The sequence below is a fragment of the Zootermopsis nevadensis genome, unplaced genomic scaffold (assembly GCF_977971745.1).
Source record: "Zootermopsis nevadensis isolate Lab colony 2312 unplaced genomic scaffold, Znev_1.0 Znev_ptg000009l, whole genome shotgun sequence".
Classification (NCBI taxonomy): Eukaryota; Metazoa; Arthropoda; class Insecta; order Blattodea; family Termopsidae; genus Zootermopsis; species Zootermopsis nevadensis.
In genome coordinates, this window is record NW_028259141.1 from 6,879,330 (window position 1) to 6,901,848 (window position 22,519).

The 22,519-nt window shown below is 35.3% G+C and overlaps 2 protein-coding genes across 3 annotated transcripts; both read right to left on the reverse strand.

Annotated features, from left to right (window-relative positions):
* Positions 1–921: 921 nt before the first annotated feature.
* On the reverse strand, positions 922–5,327 carry yellow-c (L-dopachrome tautomerase yellow-c). The gene is made up of 3 exons (XM_022057997.2): positions 3,701–5,327; positions 3,130–3,422; positions 922–2,450 (listed from the first exon to the last, which is right to left on the reverse strand). Exons 2-3 carry the CDS (start codon positions 3,410–3,412, stop codon positions 1,456–1,458), a joined length of 1,278 nt encoding a protein of 425 aa, XP_021913689.1. The 5' UTR covers positions 3,413–3,422; positions 3,701–5,327; the 3' UTR covers positions 922–1,455.
* A 395-nt stretch (positions 5,328–5,722) lies between these two features.
* On the reverse strand, positions 5,723–21,431 carry Hira (histone cell cycle regulator-like protein). 2 transcript variants are annotated; one of them, XM_022057978.2, is made up of 18 exons: positions 21,144–21,431; positions 20,919–20,981; positions 20,664–20,774; positions 19,258–19,359; positions 18,330–18,506; positions 17,853–18,013; positions 16,868–17,035; positions 15,288–15,569; positions 14,241–14,515; positions 13,233–13,487; positions 12,426–12,619; positions 11,150–11,467; positions 10,377–10,553; positions 9,459–9,564; positions 8,929–9,057; positions 8,629–8,780; positions 7,861–7,955; positions 5,723–7,164 (listed from the first exon to the last, which is right to left on the reverse strand). In XM_022057978.2, the coding sequence occupies exons 1-18, from the start codon at positions 21,178–21,180 to the stop codon at positions 7,045–7,047; spliced, it is 2,922 nt and encodes a 973-aa protein (XP_021913670.1). In that variant the 5' UTR covers positions 21,181–21,431; the 3' UTR covers positions 5,723–7,044. The 2 variants fall into 2 exon arrangements, with proteins under 2 accessions (XP_021913670.1, XP_021913668.1); XM_022057976.2 differs by having other exon boundaries at positions 18,330–18,509.
* Positions 21,432–22,519: the final 1,088 nt, after the last annotated feature.

A 22,519-nucleotide genomic window follows, 5' to 3' on the forward strand; every position in this document is an offset into this window, starting at 1 on the left:
AACCTTCATTTAAAATATTTCTTGGGGTACATGCAAGACAATATTAATCTTAACAAACATGAGTATGTCATGTGCCCTCATCAGCCAGTCAACATCAGTCACATGCTTGTCAGAATAATTGCCACAGAAAATATGCAGTTACTTCTACCAAGAAGCAAACGCTGGCATGCCATTCCATGTTGTTGTCAAAATGTAGGAATATCCAGCAAAAGCTGTGATACAAGCATTACTAATGAAGCCAATGTCACAATTGGTATTTCATTCTCTCCCCTTTTGTGCCTACCACAGTAATTATAAGCCAACAAATTATTACCTATCAGACTTGTGCCTTAACTTTATGGATAATGACACCACATTGTAGCAAGCTAATCTGCCAGTGTTTTGGAGAAATTGCATTTTCAGGATGTAGTGAGAAAAAGCCAACTTGCCTCTCATATTTATATTATGTGCCTTGGGACTGTATAAAACATGTTATGTTTGGTAGATCTAGCAGTATGTATAGACCAATGGGACCCAGGCAATAGCTACTGTCTTTGTCCTGGAGACTGGTGTGTAGGATGATACAGACTATGGTTCCTTCTAATACCTACATCTCTGTAGAAAAGATGAGTCAGAGCATAGCTTGATCTTCCAGTCAGGTAACATATATTGCTGTATACATTGAAGTTATAGTTAAGATGTTAAGTTTTCAGTGATTTCTTGATATATCTGTATTATGGATGCAATAATATCTTAAATAATTTCTAATGTCTGAAATAAACATAAAATTCTGAATCAGTGCCACAGTTGAGACAAAAGGCATGAAATTTCCCTCCAGCCCTCCTTAAACAATGAACTAAATACATTATACTTCACGTATAGGTGCTTATAATTTCAGTATGGGATGCACAAGTGTCACAAACTTAATCAAAGTACACAACATGATCAAAATACTCATGGATATGTTTTATTTGTGTTGAGTTACAAGATGATAAGTATACAATGGTGGCTGAAGTAACAAAGAAAAATTAATGAAGTGAACAGAGAACATTAAATAGAATTGCATCAATGGATTACCAAGACCATAATCATTACTTATAATGTCAGTCACTCAGATACTTAATTTCACTGGTTTGTTAGGGAAGAAAAGGTGGAGTAAGCAATATGGGTTAGAAATAATATATACAGCTTAGTACAATAAAAAATGTTAAAAATTAATGTATGCATTACTGAGGATTGTGGATGTACATACTCAGTTCTTGAATGCAAAAATGAAGATACTGAAGGTGAGTAAAGAAAGTTTTTTTTTAAAAAAAAAGATATGTAAATTACCCTTAGAAAGTTAAATATGAATACAATATATCTTATTTTAATCAGTTATGAACTGATATTATTACCTAGTTTTCATCAAATGAAGGAAAATGCAATACTGAACGTTTATCATGAAATACCAACATGAATGCTACAGATTATAAATCAATTCTCACGTATTTCACAAATGGTATCCTTAATGATCTCCTTAACTGAGCCTTTGAAAATGTAAACATTTATACTCTCAGGGTCAAGACTTTTATACATGAAGATTGGCAAACGATCAGTCAGCACCCACAAGTTGCTTTCACGATCCACCTTAAGATCATTAGGGAAAATAAAGGTCTCATTATCAGAAGCCACAAGATGTTGATATTCAGGACTGTACTCTTTCTTCTTGGAATTCCAGCATCCCACACCATCAAGGTTTACTTGTGTGTAGAACACAACACCACTTGGTTCATCCAAGAATGAGGCACTTGCCTGTGTATTGGGACCTCTTGAACCCAATAACTTGAACTCTTCAAAGTTGTGAGGGTCAGTTGCAAGGGTTTTATTCTGAAGAATTTTAGTGGACACAGAGAATTCATTTGTGCTAGAAAAAGGATGGAAGTAAGCAGTTCTGAACCCATCTTCCTGTGGAGCAGAAAGTGCCAGAGAAAACACTCCATCTGTCCACTGGAAATTTATTCCTCCAACGCTGAAATTAACATTCAAAGGATCAATGTGGAAGTAAGGGTGTTTGACCCTCCAAGACTCATCATCTCGAAGACTATAAACTACGATACTGAAACTACCAACATCAGGGATGTAAGCAAAAGCTCCATCACAGTTATTTGGATCAACATCAACAATGATATTAGCAAAGAATGAGTTTTCCTTTACATGAGATTGATTTATTACATAACTATGAATCAAAGTATCAGTGTGCAAATCATAGATATGGAACTGAGGACCTGTCAGCTGCTGGGCTTCTTCCAAAATATCGGACAGGCCAGTGTCCATCACCCACAAGCGGTCACAAGCATCTACTCTCACACGAAAAACTGAGATTAAATGTGTTGTATTCTTAGCGTAGCTTCCTTTTTCAATTTTACTTGCAGGCAACTTGTTAGTGTTCCAGTCAGGATATGGCACCAGTTTAGGAGATCTGTTATTATCTGCAACAAACCATTGATATGTTATGAAAGATAATAATATACACAATTTTTTTTTATCTGTACAGGTTCACAATGTAAGTATGCCAAATTGAAGAGTAAAGATGATGCTTCCCTATGAAGAAGTTACTTTGCTAATATTTTTACCTTCATAATACATCAGTAACTATTTCTAAAATAATAAGAGAAATATTTCTGTCATGAGATAGCTCAGTTGGTACAGTGACTAGGCTCTGATCTCCTCATCCATGGTTCTATTAACAGCAGGGCAAGATTTTTTCTCTTTCTACAATGCCCAGATTGGCTATGGAGCCCACCCAGCCACATATCCAGTGGGTACTAGGGTTCACTCTTTATGGACAAAGCAATTAGGGCATGAACCTAATCACTCATCCCATTTTCTGTCACAGATAAGAATGTGCATCTACTCAATCCTGACTGTGGTTCTCCCCAGTCTCTCCAGGGAAATGTCAGAAAAGGATCTTCAAATAGGTCAGAATTGCTTCTTCTACTTTTAATTATAAATACAGTTATATGAGGTACACATATCAAAGTTTACACATTACAGAAAAGGAATCAAGCATCATACATCTCTTCCCTTTCACTGCTATTAATAGAATTTTACATTTTTGAGCTGACTGATCCAAGTAGCAAGATATGTCAACTCAGAAACTTAACTCACCTTTCAGAGAAATATAATTAAGTGTTGAGGAAACTCCTGCCTTCCAGCGGGGTACTGTAACAAACAGTTTGTCTTTCCAAACATCAAGGCCTAATGGTACATTGTTCTCTGGAATAAAATTTTTGGACTCAATGGCGTTATTCCGTGAAGTGTCATCAGGATAATCATAGTCCACTAGGTTCCAATGGTACACTTCCTCTAGTTTTGTGTTTCTTGCTTCAATGAACAAGGTAGGCAACACTACATACACCAGAAATGGCCAACAAGGTGACAGGTGAACCATATTTCTGAATCTGTGGATACACATAAATATATTTATTATCTTTGTATATCAATAAATAAAACATGAACTGCTTGAACAAACTACATTACTCAGTTTCCTTCTGCATTACATTTATAAGTAGAAAACTGCAATAAAGCCAATAAAAATAAATGTGATACAAATATATTCCCATTCACTTATATCTTGATCACTTTTACAGGTTATAAATATGTAATTACAACAATCCATGTATGTTGTAATACTTTTAAAGAAGCTAAAAAACATTTACATGTAACAAGGAATACTTACAGTATAAATATAACTGCTTGTTAACTGCAGCTGCAAATATCAACTGAAGCTCTCTCTCTCCACAGTTTCACTTATGATATTGAGAAACATTCATCTCATATGTACACGGAAACCATGTTCCACTTTTCCCCTTTTTTCATTGGTCCTCTCAGCTACAAATATGTTAATCACTGGTCAGCCAAATCCTGTTTTCATATCCTCAGGCTATAAACAACAAAAGACACCCCCCCCAAACACACACACACACTACCTTGATTGTTATTCAAATTTAACCTTCAATTTAACTTTTTTATGGTACATTTGGTGCAATCTAACACCCAAGGTTATAACTGTCACTTTCACTTCCTGCTTAAATGCAAATCTGTTTGATGGATAATTCATTTCCTGTCAATCACACCTTTGTGTAGCCTCTATAAAGACAGGAGAATGTGGAAGCAAGTTTTAGCTATGGCTGCATGAAAAAAAAGGCCAAATGGGTAAAAGTGAAGCATGACATACTTACAATGTTATTTTTCTTCATGGTTGTTAGGCTACAATATACCACCATGTTTTCAATATTACAGCAGTATAATTATCTGCATAGCTCCCTAAGACAAAAATCGAGAATTGATTATGAAATTACATCAGCCACATGCCAGAATAATATTTTTAATCAGGCCACAACCACTTCCTTCCACATCCGTTCTAATGCATTATTCATTGATTATCCTCTCATTTCATGGTATATAATTTGAACTACTGAAAGTGGCATTAAATAAACCATAAATAGATAAGTACTAATGCCCAGTTAAAGATTAACTCACATCAATTCCTCAAGACAATTCAATTCAAATTAAAGTTTTATGTTAAAACTAAAGTCTTAAAATACAGGTATTTAAATTTCCATTGCATTTTATCAATCAGTAAACATACTTACATAAACAGAACCCGGATGTTTTTCTCAGCATGACGTTGCACAGCCACATATCCACAACAAGGTCACAATATTCTTAAACAGTTTCCTGATCATAAGATCAGCCAAGGCGGGCCCATTTCCAGGCTGCAACACTCTCCAGATCTAACCCTCCTCAAATTCTTTTGTGAATACATCAAGAATCAAGTTTATGTTCCAATACAGCTAGTAACGTTAGAAAATTTAAAGAACATAAGAAATGTTATTGGGAATGTTCATTGTGAAATGCTAGAAAGTATCTGGCAGAAAACAAGACTACCATTTTGATGTGTGCAAAGTCACAAACATAAAACACACTGAACTCTACTGGTACTCACCTCATGTTCAGCTTTATTCCCGAAAATGTTGATGGCACAGGAGACATCTCCTCTTCCACATCTGTGAACACTTAAACTTTCATACTGATAATCTGATTTCTATCATGACATATATCAGCATATGAACCAGTACTCTCTTGTAACATGAAACATGATCCCCTGTCATTACAACAGATATGCACTGGATCAAACTGACAACATTTTATACAAATTTCCAACTTTATACCTTTCAAAGTCATTACTAAAAAAATTTCTGAAATATCAATCTTGTTTTTCCACTTTCCCTGTAACATTTAATTAATCATATCAATAACACTAGGTTTTAGGGATGTGTTTGAATAGCTGAAAGAAATGTTCACAAATTAATACATGGTATAATTATAACCAAAATATGCACAGGACATTCAAGCAGTCTCTTAAAAGTATTTTTTTACCTGCATTCTCAAAAAACACCTACTTCCATGGAAAACAGTGCCATGCCTCTATTCATGACATGAATTTTCTGATGACTAAACAGTTTGTGACACACACCGAACGTGTGTTCATGTGTCTTAAAACCACCACTCTTAATGAATGATTTCTTACACACATAACACACATGGACTGTCCCCAATTTGTATATACTGATGTATCACCAGAGTACTCCTGTCACTGAATGACTTGTTACACACATCACAAACTTGTGGAATGTGTATGCATTAATGATGAGACCACTTCAGAAGGCAGCAACAGCAGCTTTGAAGCACAACTATAAAGGTGGTACCTAATTTTTTTATTAATTTTTCACAGCACTACAGTTTTGTAAGATACGAAAATTTCATGACAACTAAGTATAATGAATTCTTCTCAGGCTACCAGCCATGTCAGGTGGTTAAATGGTGAAAACAACATTTGAGAAACAATCTTCATCAAAGATGGTTATCAAAATGTTGGTGTTTTCTCAATTAAATTAACTGACACGGCTGATAGCCCAAAAAGGATTAATTACAATGCAGTTTTATCAGCTATCACACATATACGCAGAGAGTTCTACACAGGGACTAGCCTATTAATGTACTTTATTATAAGTTTTTGATTCTTTCTTAAAAAACAATAAAGCTTTTGGGTACATGCCTTATTCAGGGATGCATGGTATGTGAATAAACACGGTAATGCTGACACAAAAAAGTCAACACATTTTTGACACATGTCCACAGAGTTTTGGGAACCACTGTTGTAATGCAATATTAGCAGATCAGCTACTGTCAAATTCACATGTGTAGGTAACAAAGATTTACTGCTTACAAATATGTCTTTTTATATGAGCGAAGTAAAACACAACCCTCTCATTATAGCCTTGTTGATCCAGATCCACAACAGGTTGAATTGTTCCTTACAACTGCCACAATCATGAAGCACTAAGGTGGTCATACCACTGACAAATGGATGTACAATACAGATCCTTCATACAAGATGGTTATCTTCTGGGTTGTTGAGCTGTGTAGTGTGATAGAAGGTAGAATTTGAGGTTGTCACAGCGGTGAGTCTGAAGATGGCTGTCTTCTGGGTTGTTGCGCCACCGAGTAGTCTGGTAGTAGTTTACCGACGTTTCAGAGGTCCTTGCTGCCTCCATCAACAAGGTTATGATGATGGAGGCAGCAAGGACCTCTGAAATAATGGTAAAATTCTACCAGACTACATGGCACAACCTAGAAGACAGCCGACTTCAGTCTGATGGAAGTTTCACCTCATCACGAAAATTAGGCTTACTCACTGCCCTCTTGATGGAGGCAGGAAGCACCTCTGAAATGCCAGTAAACTTCTACTAGACTACACAGTGTAACAACCAAGAAGATGGACATCTTCAAACTCACTGCTGCGAGAACATCAAATGTCGATGATTCAAATACTCCACTACAGCTCCAAACTGAATTTCATAATTATTTAACATCTCTGTAGGATCGCCACTTTAATCAATTACTGTGTTACTTACCTAGTAATAGTTTTATCACTTAGTGCAAAAAGTAACACATCGCTGAGCTAAATCACAATATTTGAATAACACTTTCTGATGCACTACTGTTCACATTCACCAGCTACTTTTCTTCTGACAGCATGGCCAACTGATCACTGTATTCAGTGTAAATCCTTTGAAGATGCAAATTGGAGCCAATCAAAGGCAGAATCTCCCGCAAAAGTGCATGCTTTGAGAAACCCTATAAAATAAATAAATAAATAAATAATATATAAGTGAATGGATTCCTTGTTCAATATAGCATATGTTTCCTGAAAGAATATTTTAAATGTGCAGATGAGGAAGACAGTGAATGAAATATATTATTTTATGATTCATAAAATTCTGTTTACTTAGATACAAGAGTGGAAGGATGAAAACTTATAATACCTTCACAGGCATTCTTTAATCTCAACCTACATATTACAGAATTTAAAAAAATCTCATTCAGCTCACTTCACGGTACAGAGTATTTCTCGAATAGATGATAATTATTACACAGATGATCAAAACATCCCATATTTATCACACAACTGAAAGGATCACCACTATCATCATGAAGGCCTGTCAAAGTATGTTACAGTACAAAACCTTTTCCTACTTGAATTGCCATCACCACGTTCCAATGAACATTATACAACATCTGAAAATAGAAACACTAAAAAGTTTGTAAAATAAAAGTGCAGTAATATGGATATGTGGAAACAAGACAAGTGAGAGAAGACAGCAGATGTAAGAGTGCATATTAGAAGGCAAAGTCTATCTAGCATGACTCACCCTGGAGGAATTGTCAAGGGAGAATGGTCATGATTACAATTATAATTCCAACATGTGTGTACCCAAATGCAAACACTGTAATACAGTATATGTGTAGTATGTAAATATTTGTTGATTATACCATCACAGAAGTATCCCATGACTTGCTATGTTTTGCATGGCTATGAGTTGGCCCCAAGAGGTCATCACAGATTAATCGCAATCGGGTCTCCAAGCCTGTAACACATAAACAATAATTAACAGCTTATTTCCAGACAATTTTACGAAGAGACTGTGTGGGCTGCCAATGCAATAAATGGTTATTTTATTGTTTGGGATCTCTATAAATGTGGTCTTCAGATCTTTGTAACCTCTGCCTCACTTCTTACACAGTAGCAAACACAGCAAAGAATTGTTTACACTCAATGTCAGGGCAGTATTACAGATGATCAACAGTTTAATACGGATTTCAAACCTAGGTGGTGGCCTGGCATTCCAGAGACTCATTAAGTTCTGACTTTGCAAGAGGAGAAAACACAGGGACACATCTACACTCAACTCATCCTCTCTTGGTACATGATCCTATTTTAAACATCCAATTTCCATATAAATATTTACCTGACCTGTGTCTTTCAACAACATTAAGTAAAAATAATACACATTGTAACAGCATCAGAATGAATATGATTTACAAGAATTTCATTACAGAGAGAAAGATCTCTGGCACCATTAGTCTGTTATGGTACATATGTGGAAAATGCTGCATAAGATGAGTTTTTTTTTCTGCCACCTTTGCAATAATCAGTTATTCCTAACTACCTGTGAATATTTCTGTAACTTTTTTGCATTCACTGTACTTTCATTGTTGCTACCAAAGCTCTTTTCTGAAAATTTGAAGGTATAAACTCACCTTCTTGAGTAAGAAAGCGTGCAAGTGCCAGAAGCCAACTGTGAAACTCTTGCTTTGAGTTCAGAGCACGACACGCAGCGAGCTGCTGCTCCATGAAAGTGACTGTGCACAGAGCATTGGCTGAGGATCCCTGTCCCAGTAAACTCACACCACTGCAAGTAGAACAGAGTTCACATAGCTGCTAATCAAGTGGCCCTCATACACATTGATATATATATATATATATTATAACCAACAAGTTATACACACATGAATTTATTCTCCTTAATATTATTATAGATTCATTACTCCTACAATTACCTGATTATATGAGATTGCAGGCATGCTAATGGTAACCCTCCTGTGTTCTGACTGGCAGAAAGTGTAGAAACAAAGGCACGATGAGCTGAGGAACGCTGTACTGGATCACTGCTGTTTGCCAACACCAACCTAGCAAGTAAATACACATCCAGCTTTCACTAAATGTCACAATTTCTTTTACAATAAAGTCATTAATTAAACTAAGCAATCAGCTTCCACCTCAGAATATCAAGATACAAATATCACAAGAAAATGGAGACACCTTCAACTGGAACACAAATAAGGAAGTGCAGAGTACTTAGGGTGTACAAATGTTGAGCTTAAAAACACAGACTTCTAGGAGGAAATTACAATGCCTAATTTCCTTTAAACATTTAAATCTGTCAGTATACAATAAGGTGCATAAGAACTACAAATAAAACAATGACATTATTTAATGATCTATTTCTGAACACAAATTTCACTCAGACTACATTAAGTTTGTCATATATAAATCTTTAAAAAATGTTGTACAATTTTGTGCAACTTACCAGCTGGAAAGTTCTGCTGAAAACATGTATGCTTTCCCTGTGGACAGAGAAACAAGAGGGTGGCCTTCTTCTGTAAGGGAGCAACTGAGTATAGTCACTACAGAACCTAAAACATACCAGAGGCATTAAAATAATACACAATGCATACGAACATTCATGGCGTCAAATTTCTGAGCTATTGTTGTTGAGTGGAAGAACATTTGTTTGATTATGAGTAGATACTATAACATCCAAATAGTTTTAACTTTGACTAGTATGTATAAATATATGTATATATCAATCATATCAGGCAATCAGACATGTCAATTTGGAGCAGAAGTCAAATGTTCTGGAAACCTATGTGTGTTCATTCTCGGGGAATGATGTGATGGGTGAGCATCAATGGTTGGTATATTTATATAGTACCCCCCAAAATGTATACACATTATAATATGGAACTTCACCTTGTTATTGATCTCCGTGTTTTGTGTTTATGGAACACATGGCCAGTGGTAATTTTGAACACCCATAACACATTTGCTATTTCACCAAGTGCCAATGCTGATGCATGTAATGGTTTAGTTTAGATGTCTTTATTCCATTCATTGAACATGTGTACATCTTTCTGGTAAATCCTGTATATATTTACAGATTTATTAAGGCCCCACCTTCATATATGCAGGAACAGTGGGTTTCTTAATGATAAGACACATTTACACTTATCTCTGCCCATGATCCTTTATAGATCAATTATTCTTACAGGTGGGGTCTCAATTCCGTAAATGTACACACAAGATCAATAATAATTAACATGCCACATCATTCTCAGATGGAGACAGAATGTTCCTGAAACACTGGATTTCTGCTCTAAATAGATGGTGCTGATTACCCAAGAAAGCTTCAAGTCATATATATATCCCCCTACACATTACAGTTTACCTGGCTCAGCCTGCATGATTGGCAGCAAACTCTCATTTCGGACCAAAGCCTTGCCCTTTAATACGTCCCATACAGAAAGATTACCACGACATGTGACAGCCATTACTTGTTGTGAAGCATTAAGGGCCAATCTTGAAGCTGGGGATGACAAAACCAGTGGTGGAAGAGGTCGCTGACCTGAACAGGAGTAAAATACACATTTCTTTGAAGTGAAAGGACAAAATCAACAAAGTGACCAGTCTTAGAGTTGTTAACAAAACTCTACACACAAGACAGGATCACCAATTGAGAAAAGGGCTACTTGAATGAATAATGGTTTTCTTTGACAAGGAATGAGATTTCATACAAAAAACATGCACTTCATGACTGATGAAAACAAATGAGACTAGAGGTTCTAATTATCAAGAAGATGTCTATAGCAGTCTTCTGGATTCTGAAACTATGAAGTTATGTTGACAACCATACGACTGAGACATACAAGTCTCCATTATTTTAGTAACCACCTACAAAACTACATGGCATCACATCCCAGAAGAATGCCACTGACAAATATACAGGACTCAGTGGCTTAGCACAATACCATAGATAAAGTTAAAACAAGGTAAGTTCCTACTTAAAGTCACACGTTAAAATGAAATATTCTTTAAAATAATATATTTTTTTAAATATGTCACATTTATGCTATAACATAATACACACACACTTTACTAGGTGAGAAATAAAGTTGCACAAAATGTAAGCATAGCCACAAAAACAATACACACATAACATACCTGTGTCAGTCTGAAGTAGGTGAAGTGTAGCATCTTCACAAGCAATGACCACAAGCTGACTATTAGCCACAGAACCGCTGACTGGGTAGCCCAGAACAGCTTCCCACTGGGGCATGTCCCCTGAGCTGCAGCCATCAGAAAATACTCTAACCTTTGTAAGTGGGCCAAATGAACTACCACATGCCCGATTTTCAACTTCTAAACGTCTACTTTTGACCAATCCATTTCCGCCACTGATACGAACTACAAGTCCTTTACCATTCTGGAGTCTCAGGGGAGGCAACTTCAGCCCTGGCCCTGAATCAACGTCTCCTACTCCTGGCGGATAACAAACAACATAAAATTAAAACCAAGCATATGACAGAACCATATTTTCAATTTGGACAAAATAAAAAAATAATTGTACAATAAAGCTAACAAAACAGTAACAGTCAAACCTCAAAATAGCAAAACTCACTGGACTGAGATAAGATACAATTCAGGAACATGAAGATGTTAAACAAATAAGATTAGTTCAGCACAGGGGCCAATGATGGAATTCTGAAGGAAAGGTGAAGGGGTATAATTAAACAAAATAGTCAGATAATATGGCTCTTTTAAAACTGTGTCATGTTATGGCAATAAGGATATATGCAAAACCAGCTCAAGGCCATATGCTGGATAACTCAGTCAAAGAATTATCCCGAACAATCACTGAGTCACCAAGAATGGAAAGCCTTCCCCATAGAATTGTGTAAAATGCTTCTACACTTCAAAATCTGAATGAAATTGGTGTCCCTTGAATGCTATCTGTCTTTGACTACTGCCCAGAATGCTAATACTGTACTAGTATACTTTGAACCACATCAAGAACTATGTCTGAGACTGTGACTCACAGGCATGTTGTATGTGTAGCACGGTCTTGCCGATCATCTTCATTTCTGCATTCACACACATTCACTGTGGCTTATTACAATTGTGTGTGTCGTTATTTCTATGACAGTGACTGACTATCCTTTGTACTTGTGTCGTAATGGAACATATGCGTAGTGGGGATAGTAGATCAAATGGGTTGCAATGCATGTTCCAATTGCAATAGCAGAAGAAAGAGGAAGTTCTCCCTTTCACTTTAATTGTGTCAACCCAGAAAACTATAAACATTTTCACCACTACAACCTAAGCCTCAGATGGAAACTAGGGATGTTTCCAATGCTTGCTGGAAAATCAACTGAATTTTAATAATTTCCTTTACACATACTTCTACTGGCTATTGTACTTTTACATTCTCCAGAATTACCTGATAAACCTTCATCACCGGAGGATTGCGGCAAGCTAGTTGGTTGTAGCTGTTTATCAGAACCTGATGTCACTGGTGGTCTGGAACGTTTCACTACAGGTAACTTGGTTCCAACACTGACAGCAGTGTCTATTCGGCGTTTGGTAGTTACTGAAGGTGGCACACTACGACTCACCTTTTGCACTTCTAATCTCCTGCAGAAAATGGTACAGTGTAATTTATGAAGAGAAAACATTACTAAACCTACAAAAACAGTTAGTTGTATGAGTGTATGTTTAAACCCCAAAACCTACAATAAACTGTACATGAAATTCATTACATAAATAAATATGGCAACATGAAAAACAGGCACTGTCAGTTAGCCTCATTATTTGCATCTCATTATATCCTTAACGTTTGGTATGAAGGTATTAATACAAATGTAATTCCTACTGACCTCTTTTATTGAACACCAAGTATTTAAGTTGATGTTGGTCTTCTGAGCAGTAACACTGTGTGGTCTTGTAAGGTATATATCAACATTTTGGAGAAACATACCCTATCCATTCTCACAACTTCTCTGAAATGTCTGTTATCTGCCTACAAATCTACATGACACTACTACCCAGAAAACCAAGATAAACAACTTCATTGTCATGAGAACCTCACATATAAAAGATACATTCTACTCTACTGAAAGTAAAAATGTTTCATTTAATCTCAAATCATTCTATGCTAAACAGCAACAGTCAATATAGCATAATTAAATAATCTATGAACCAACCAAACAGACATATCTTGAATTCAAATAAATAAACTACTCATTACCCATCAGAGATGTTTGGGGTTATCCTTTGACCTAAAACTTGATTATTTAATGTTGGTGGACAGGATGTACTGTTTACAACAGGTGTAGCGGATACAGCAGATGTTGTATCACAAGGTCTGCTGTTGCTACCGCCACTTACATTCGGTGTCACAATATCATCTCTCTTTTCAATGACAATGCGACTCTTTGTCTCTGAAGAACTACTAAATGTAGGTTGCTGTGAACCACTTGCCCCAAATGGCTGAGGTACATCTCTGTAAAAACAAAAACACTGTTCAGTTTGAAACAGGACAACCTCAACCGATCTACAGTGAGATTTTTATGGACTTTGTCCAATCAACAACTAATATTACCACTGTTGACTCATAAAAAAACACACATTATTATTCACAGGAATTAACCTAAATCTTGATTAACCTAAATACGGTCAATGGAAGTTTTTATACTCCGAAAGTAATGGTTATACCACTAAGACTCAGCTGCCAAAGAACAGGATACCATGAGATCAGCATTTAACTATGAAACTTTAAGACAAGCATCCTATCTGTCACACAGCTCTTCTAAAGTTGATGCAGCATCTTGAAAATAATCTATAAATCAATCAATCAACCCATCAAAGATTTTCAATTCATAATACATGCTAACATAAATGCTGATTTAATTATCACAACATTTTTATGCTAACTAGTTTTAAAAACAGTATTTATCATCACATTTAATATCTAAACTTGCTTTCTTATATTTAATATCCACCTCAAATTTCTCAGCCACAAAGGTCCATAACTTAGTATACGTGAAAATAGTGAAAAAACAATCATACAACGAAATATTACCAAGGAAATATCAGTTACAGAAGTTGCAAAATCTGCAAAAAGATGGAAGTGTCATCAATCAGTACTCTACAGAAAACAGACATCTGCCACCTGTCTTAATAAACCACAATGGAAACCTAATTCCAGTAATTCTGTATGTTAAATTTATATCTGATACTCTCTTTGAGTTCTTACCCAGAATCTGGTGCTGGTGGAATGAACATGGGTGTTATGCGTCGCTTGCCATCTGATGTTCGAGTTTCTATTTGTTTGTTGATTGGTCCCTTCATTGGTGTTCGTTGTGTAACTGGCTGCTCAGTGGCAGGTTCAGTTTGGTTTGCTGGTACTACTGGATCCTTCATTTCAGCTTGTTTCTCTCGAACTTCAAGCAACTCAGGAGTCTCCACCACACAAGTCTGGCGAGCAGATGGTGACAGGAATTTCCCATACATCCGCTCATGTAATGTACTCTACATGAAAGAATCTCAGATCAAAGTTGTGTGGATATAAAACACATAAAGGGCAGGCCAATCTACTTAAATACTTTTTCAAGAACTTTGCACAGTCATTCATACAAAAGAATGAAAAGCACACAGAATCTTGAAATATAATGCCAGTGAAGAAAAATAGTCATTTTACAACTGCATTACCTAATCTAAAATCATTTAACTGACAAACTACAAGCACTAAATGCCTGCAAGACATTTTCCTGTAAGGAAAATTCAAGAAAACTCTTACTTCATTAAATAATAAAGCAGGGATAATAAGTCTCATTTTGAATTCAGATACATGCAAATAAAATATTAATACAAAATATCTTGTGATAGATTTTCACTAATTTCCATCTTATAGAATTTTTGTTTTACAAATTAAAGTTTTAAAGTAATCTGCAGTTTGTTATAACAATATCTCAAGGAAGATTTCAGACTTTCACAATGGTTTTATGCTAATATGGAGCCTGTTTCTAACTGACAGTACTGTGTAAATGTAGTCTGTATTGTAGATGTTTCAGGTATCATTCCTGTCTCCATCTTTAAGGTGAAGTGACTACACAGTAGCCCTGCTGATCATAGTGCACAAATGGAGTGGAAAAAGTGAAAGAAAGAAAACATGATTTTAGATGGAAGTTCAAGAACTCTGATTTTCAAAAAGGGCGGTAATGTTAAGAACAAATGCCCAACACTGCAAATTCATAAGCTTCAATGGTAACAAATGCAGAACAGTTGTTATCAAATATTGTACCTTTTCATCCAAGGTGAGTGGTTTGCCTAATTCTTCCTCTGAGAACTCAACAAAAGCCACAGATCCATCCCATGAACATGCCATAAGTTGAAGGCCAGAACCAGACCATGACAAGTCAAGCACAGAGTTGCTGAACAGTTCATGGATGACTACGAGGGGACGCTTCAGAGCTGTAAGCCAGACAGATAAAGATCGGTCGCGAGAACCGATTGCACAACAGCAATACTGCTGTGGCTTGCACCATGATTTGTACGATTTCTGGAGAATGTTAGAGTTGAAACGCTGTTAACAGAGAAAAAGATAATATAAATATACTTATCCATAAAATGTACAGTGTTATCTGACATAAGTACTTTCTTTCCACAGAACAGAAGAGGATTGTCAGACTGAGTCAAAAAGTGATGATGCTGATGTTCTTCTTGGTTTTGATGCCACGCACACTTGTTGAAAGATGCCAATGTTGACATCTACTTTAGAGTCTATATGGCACCAAAACCCTGATCATCATCACCTTTTGCAAAAAGCTCAAATCACTGAGTCAAAAAGTCTTGATCTGTAAATGTCCTTGTTACGCACAGTCCTTAAAAAAGTAAGACAGATTAAAAATGGTTATTACATGTTTTAAATGTTTTTATAACTGTCTCCTCTACAAAGCAACACACAGTGGAACAGTCAAGGTTCAAAACCCTGTTGATCTGGCCTTCAAAATCACCAAATTACATCTCAATTAATTTATATATATATATATATATATATATATATATATATATATATATATATATATATAATCACATAAAGAAGTATGTCTACACCAAAAGACCTGAAGCATCTCTTATAGCAAGATGCAGCAGACAACATTTATCACACTTATGCCATATTCATGCTTTCAAGAACTCACAGCACCAAGCAAGAGATCATCACATAGCAACAACTTCCCATCCCTCCATCGGAAACTAAAATGGGTTCTGCTCCATAATAAAGAATTTCTGAATGTTGTATGTTTATATTTAATAACTTCAGGTATGACATATGATGACCTCCTTTTCCTCTGCTCATATAGGCAAGGGTGCAGAATTCATTTCTGATGTGGGAACATCTTCATGGAAGATTCCATTACTGCTGTGATATCACGATCATGACAATAATGATTAGAATGGAAGACCAACAGCTTAACAAACATCCCAACCAACAGCAGGGAACTGGTATTCTTTACAGTGACATAGTTTTATCATTGGCAGAGTTGAATCTATGAGAATAATTCACTGAGGATCAAACTGAGAAGTCTCCGAATGACACTCCAGAGTCTTACGACTACCACGTCCCTATGTAAATAATCTAACACTTGAATTCAATATGGCATCCTCATGCCTCTCCTTGAAAAATGGTACATATTTCAGTAATAGCATTTTTAAATATGTGTGATAACTAAAATTAATTAGGATATAATAAATTTATGCCACCATAAAGAATAATTAAATTAACCAGTTAATATAATCCTTCAATTTATTTGTGTAAATAGAAAGTTTACTGCCACTTTTAATATAAACAGGAAAAGAACAGCTTAAAGCTCATGTACATACCACACACGTGACAGCTTTGCGGTGACCTACAAAATCTTTGTCTTGACGCCACCCTTCACGCTCTACAATTTGGGCTGTAGGACCACCTCCATTCATAGCATGTGCAGAAACAAGATACTGACCATCTGGAGACCAACTCAATCGAAGGACGTGAGTTGTCCCGCCACACTGAAAGCAATTACTGTACACGCTTGATTACCTAAGCTAATGGGATGTAATGAAAGCACAAAGAGCGAAAAAACAACAAGAAAATCAATATCTTATTTTCAAATCACATACAAATTATAACATGAAATGCTTGCATTTATGTTACAATCAAAATGTTAGCAATTAAGAGTACACAAAAAAAATCATGAAAGAACAAAAAAAATCATGAAAGAACAAACCAATTTTTATTAAAACTGATACCAGAGAATTAATGTATTTCCTTGGTTTAAGATGCACTTTTTTCACATTTTAAAATTTCTGAAATCAAAGCACAAATTTATATTTGAAGGCACCTAAGAATCAATACAGCATCCCTTCTCCTAAAAATCTATTACCAAACCAAAGATGCGTCTTAAAAAATAAATGTATTCACTGAATGCATTAATAATAATAAACTTTTCTGTAACACAACACATAAATATGTCACATAAAAGGAGAAATAAGCTTCTGTGCATTCAAGTAAACAATTCATGGCATACAAGCAATTACAACTACAGATCACTTTCACTTTGTCAGTAGCGATTTAAGCATGCATTTGACTGATATGGCACCAGTTACTTCAACCTGAAATATATACCTTGTAATCTGAAGAGTGACATCACATAATATGCAAATTTATTTCAAATATTCTGCTCCAATTAAATCACTGGCTATAGCACATAAAATTACTTTGACATTTAGGTAACTTCAGTGTACCAACATTAAAAAAATTCAAGGAGCAGTTCAACAATGCATTTAAGAAGTTTTAGGGAAATAACGCATGTGGTACATGACATACCTCCTCAAATGGCTCACTTATGACAGCATCTTGCTGCCAGTCTGCTGTCCGCCATATCCTGAGTGTCTTGTCATCAGACTGTGATGCTACATATTTTCCCACAGGATCCCATGCCACCCCTTTCACTAGACCTGAATGACCTTTCAAAACCGCAACCATTTCTGAAATTAAATTTTTCATTTTGACAAAATATCTAATGTCAGTAAGAACAATATGAAGCATATATGAGACATCTCACCCATTAAATGTTTCATGTCAATACTCAACATGCCCAATAATGTTCCTATACTTCACACTGTTTGGTCTAGTGTGGAAAATTCAGAAACATCTTAGATGAACACCTCTTATTATGCATATTTGAAAACGTTTCAGTTACTACCGATTATAGTTTAAGACAAAAATGTCTTCCCTACCACCTTCATATTATTCATAAATGTAAGATGCCTAAGTGGTTCAGATAGTTTTTGGAGTACTCACCTGGCATTTTCAAAGCATTCCAAACTATTACAGTGTTGTCGACTGAACAAGTAGCTAACCAGGCATCATGAGGTGACCAAGCCATATCAAGAACGTCTCCATTATGACCCCTCAATGTTGTAGCACAGCGCCATGTTTCAACATTAACCTTCCCACTACCAAACACGGTGTTTCCACCTGCTGACAATAAAAAATATTTAAATACATATAAAATCAAATTGTAATAAAGACAAAAACTGGCATAGTATTCCATAAAACTGAACTAAGTGGTCTGATACAGAAGTATCACTTCACTTTGGTTTAGAAGTGTTCAATTTTAATCCTGGTCAGGAATTTGATATTCTGAATGGGAGTTGCATGATTTTCTTTAATCCATACAGATCAATAAAATACAATGCCTTAAAACAGGTCACAAGTTTTACATTTGTCAAGGGTAGTGTCATTACCTTGCTTCCAACAAAATTCAGAGAACTCTTTTATAGATACGCCATAATTTACATGTTAATTTCAATCAGTAGTTTTTGAGATAATGGTTGTGAACATACAAAATGGCTAAAACAAACTTTTTAGATTACTTTTATGCAGTAGGTCACAACCACTTGTGCCTGCTGACCAAATGACAGGCTACTTAAATTCTTTGGTAGCACTATTTCTGATCATGGAAGTCTGTTCATATCATTTATATCTCTTGAGGAAACAGTATAATAGTGACAAATTATTCTCTTCCAGTCATTTAGTTTAACTTTAAACATGACACCCATCATACAACTAGGTAAACCACCACTATATAATCTGCCATGAGAAGTAAAACAAAAAATCTGAAACTAATTTATCTGACATTCACTGTTCATGTTTCCTTGCTCAAATTAATTTGGATACAATTTCAGATCCCAGACAACTCCTGAAACAGTACATTTAATGCTCTCACCTGATGCATATTTACTTATTTTCCAGATCATAACCAGTTTGTCATCTCCACCAGAAGCAAGAAACCTGCCAGAAAAGCTCCACCGTACACAATTCACACAAGCTAAAATGATAAAATATTCAATTAATTTATAATATTCTGTAATGAATACACAATAATTAGCCCAGTGAATCATTATACATGTTGATGGAGCTACATTATTGAACCAAAAGAAGAGAAGCATGAAATATTTCTGACCTATTACATGGTAATCCTACATTTCAGTGACACAAATGACCCCAAAAGCAATTACCAAAGTCTATAATAATCATACAGTACTGTCTATAGTTATGCATGTGTCATACATGACTAACCAAGTTGATAGATGACAGAATGTTCAACAGTACAAATGCTGCTGCCATTAAGTAGCTTTTAGAAGCATTTCTATAGGAGATACAGGTATGAAAGCAATAATGAAAAGGATGAAAGAGGGTAAGGGACAAAGACATTAATTGAATCATTCCTCATTAAATTTCAATGGGCCTTTTCCAATAGTTAGTTACTATACAATATTAAAATTCTATAAATCATTTCTATCATACAAAATACTGCCTAATTCAAAATTATACATCCATTCTGCAAATCTGTCAGGAAAATAATTGTTTCTGAAAAAAGTTACCTGTAAAAACCAAATAACTAGAATAATCTGTAACATTACAGGCTGGCTAAGACGTAAGAATACATGTAATCACTTAGCTCTCTTTGAATGTTGCTCAAGGAGGGTTTAAGTGGTAGGAATTGCTTAAAATGAGATGTACAAAACTGCATAAAAAGAACTTCATAACTAGTACTCTTCACCAAATTTTTAAAATCAAGAATGATTAGCATACAGAAACAAAGGAAAGAAGAGAAATGCAAACAAAATTTTAGGTTTAAGAAAGTGAATGCAGTACACCACTTTAAAGACTGAATCATGGTTGGGAGAATAATACCAAAATATGTCTTAAAGAAATTTGGTTAAAGAATGGACTGGATTCACCTGGATAAGGACAAAGTCTAGTGGCAGGTTCCTTTGACATGATAATTACCTACAGGTTCTGTGAAAAGCAAGAAATTTCTTTACTAGCTGAATGACTATTCTTTTCTCAAGGACACTGCTCTATGGAATGATTTAGTAAAATAAAAGGATCAGAGAGAATGCTAAGGAACAGTGCTAAAAACTGAGCCAATTACACCAAGACCACATATCTACCACTGTCTCTTAGCAGTGATGACTACACATTGGTTTAATCTCTCAGAATTCCATGATAAACATTGACTGGGAAACCTTTTAATATGCAAGTTCAAAATATTGAGTGATGTTCTGTTGTCAGAAGTCAACTTTGTGTCATGATATAGTAATTATCTTCAGTTTTTTCCCAACTTACCTAAATGATTGTCCATCTGACACAGCATTTTTGGTATATTTTCATCATTCTCTATCTTCTCACTAACGACTGGTGCCATGTTCCAAATAACAATTCTCCCTGAGTCTTCCCCTTTCATAGATAAAGAAGCAAAACCAATATTCCATAAGCCACCATTATATTTGTTAATCCAATTGGTTTATTTCACATACTGTTCAAATAATAAAAGAGGGATCATTTATCAAAACAGATTTTGAGAAAATATTGTAACCTTACCTTGACCACCAGTTGCAAATCTTGAACCATCAGGATGAATATCAATAGAAAATATGGGCAAATCTAAAAAGTAGAAAAATTAAATGTTCATATTTTGAAAACCAAACTATGATACACTCAGTAAATAAAAAAGCATCATGCAACACAAATAGGTTAAGTTATCCCTGCATACACTGTAAACAACACCATTTTGCCTAAAAATACACTGTAATATTAGACCATTACCATCGTGAGACACCCAATTTGGTTTCAATAATTTCATGGCTATACAATTATAAGATTACTCAACTAAAAGTCACTTTATTAAAATTGACGTTCACTACACATAGCACTTGCCCATTTCATGTGTACTACCGCCATTATCGTAGCGCCATCTTTTAGTACCATTCTGAATCAATACCGCATCTTCAATTAATTCCATTTACTATAAATCTAATTACAGTAAAACCTCTCTAACTTGGACACTTGCGGTTCCATGATAATGTGTCCAACTTACAGGGGTGTCCAGGATAGAGGGAAAGGGGAAAATCATCCTTTCAAATTGTCGTGTAATAACAATATGGTAATTGTAAATTATTACGGAGCCCTTCACAAAAAAGGAAATTATTGATAAGAAAAATCAAAAGGGTAAATTAAATTTTTACAAATTTTGTTTTCAGTAAATTAAACTTGCATGGATAAGCTCAAAGGGAAGGGCACCAATACTTTACGTTTACCGACAATGTAATCTATTTACTTACATAATCTAACTACTGTAGGCTTGCTTGAATTAAGAATAATTTAATTATTAATTATAATAATCTTTTGAAACCCACTCTCGTGGTTGCACATTATACCCCAGCCTCAATGAAATTTTAAATGTTCAGAATGTATTCTTTTTAATTATACTTAAGGCATTAGCTCAACATATGATGTCACTTATTTCTTGTAAAAAAGTCCATCACAAGACACTGCTTTTTTGCTTTTATCTTTGAATTTGTCCATTCTCTTTCTAATTTTTGACGCAATCCCAATAAGGTTTCAACCATTCCTTGTTGGTTATGAGCGAAAGCATACCATTCCAATTTCTGTTAACACTGTTTAACTCAGTTGCAAGCACAGTACTGACAAAGTTAAAACTGTACCAGTAATACGTACTGTAGTCCAGTGAAGGGTTCAACAAAATAATTCCATTGATGTGTTCAAAGTCTCACACCTTCAACCATAAGCTAATCCTCAGGTAGAAGGCATTCATAAGTCATAAATTCAAAGCAACAAAATACTAACTGTAAATGTTTCCCATAAAAGCATTGAAGCTAAGTGCATGAACCTGTCCAACTTACAACAAAAGGGGTGTTCAAGTTCCAGGATAAAGGGGTGTCCAAGATATAGGGTGTTGTGGACATGTAAAATTATAGGATATTCGCCGGTTCCAATTAAAAGTGTCCAATATAGAGGGGTGTCCAACTAGAGGGGTTTTACTGTATAAGCCACTGCGGGTCTTCATATTTTGTACATGATACATTTGGAAATGATTGCGTCACCATATACATAAGAGAGCCTTAAAATGAATAAACAACATTCACTCTGACAAATACGATCCTTCACGATGTCCCATCATT

Coding starts and splice junctions, on each gene's coding strand:
- yellow-c (XM_022057997.2), bottom strand. CDS start 3,412: ATGGTTCACCTGTCACCTTGTTGGCCATTTCTGGTGTATGTAGTGTTG. Junction 2,451..3,129: donor TAATTATATTTCTCTGAAAG/GTGAGTTAAGTT, acceptor GGTTTGTTGCAG/ATAATAACAGATCTCCTAAA.
- Hira (XM_022057976.2), bottom strand. CDS start 21,180: ATGAAATTATTGAAACCAAATTGGGTGTCTCACGATG. Junction 20,982..21,143: donor AAATTGGGTGTCTCACGATG/GTAATGGTCTAA, acceptor TCTACTTTTTAG/ATTTGCCCATATTTTCTATT. Junction 18,510..19,257: donor AATAAGTAAATATGCATCAG/GTGAGAGCATTA, acceptor TTTTATTGTCAG/CAGGTGGAAACACCGTGTTT.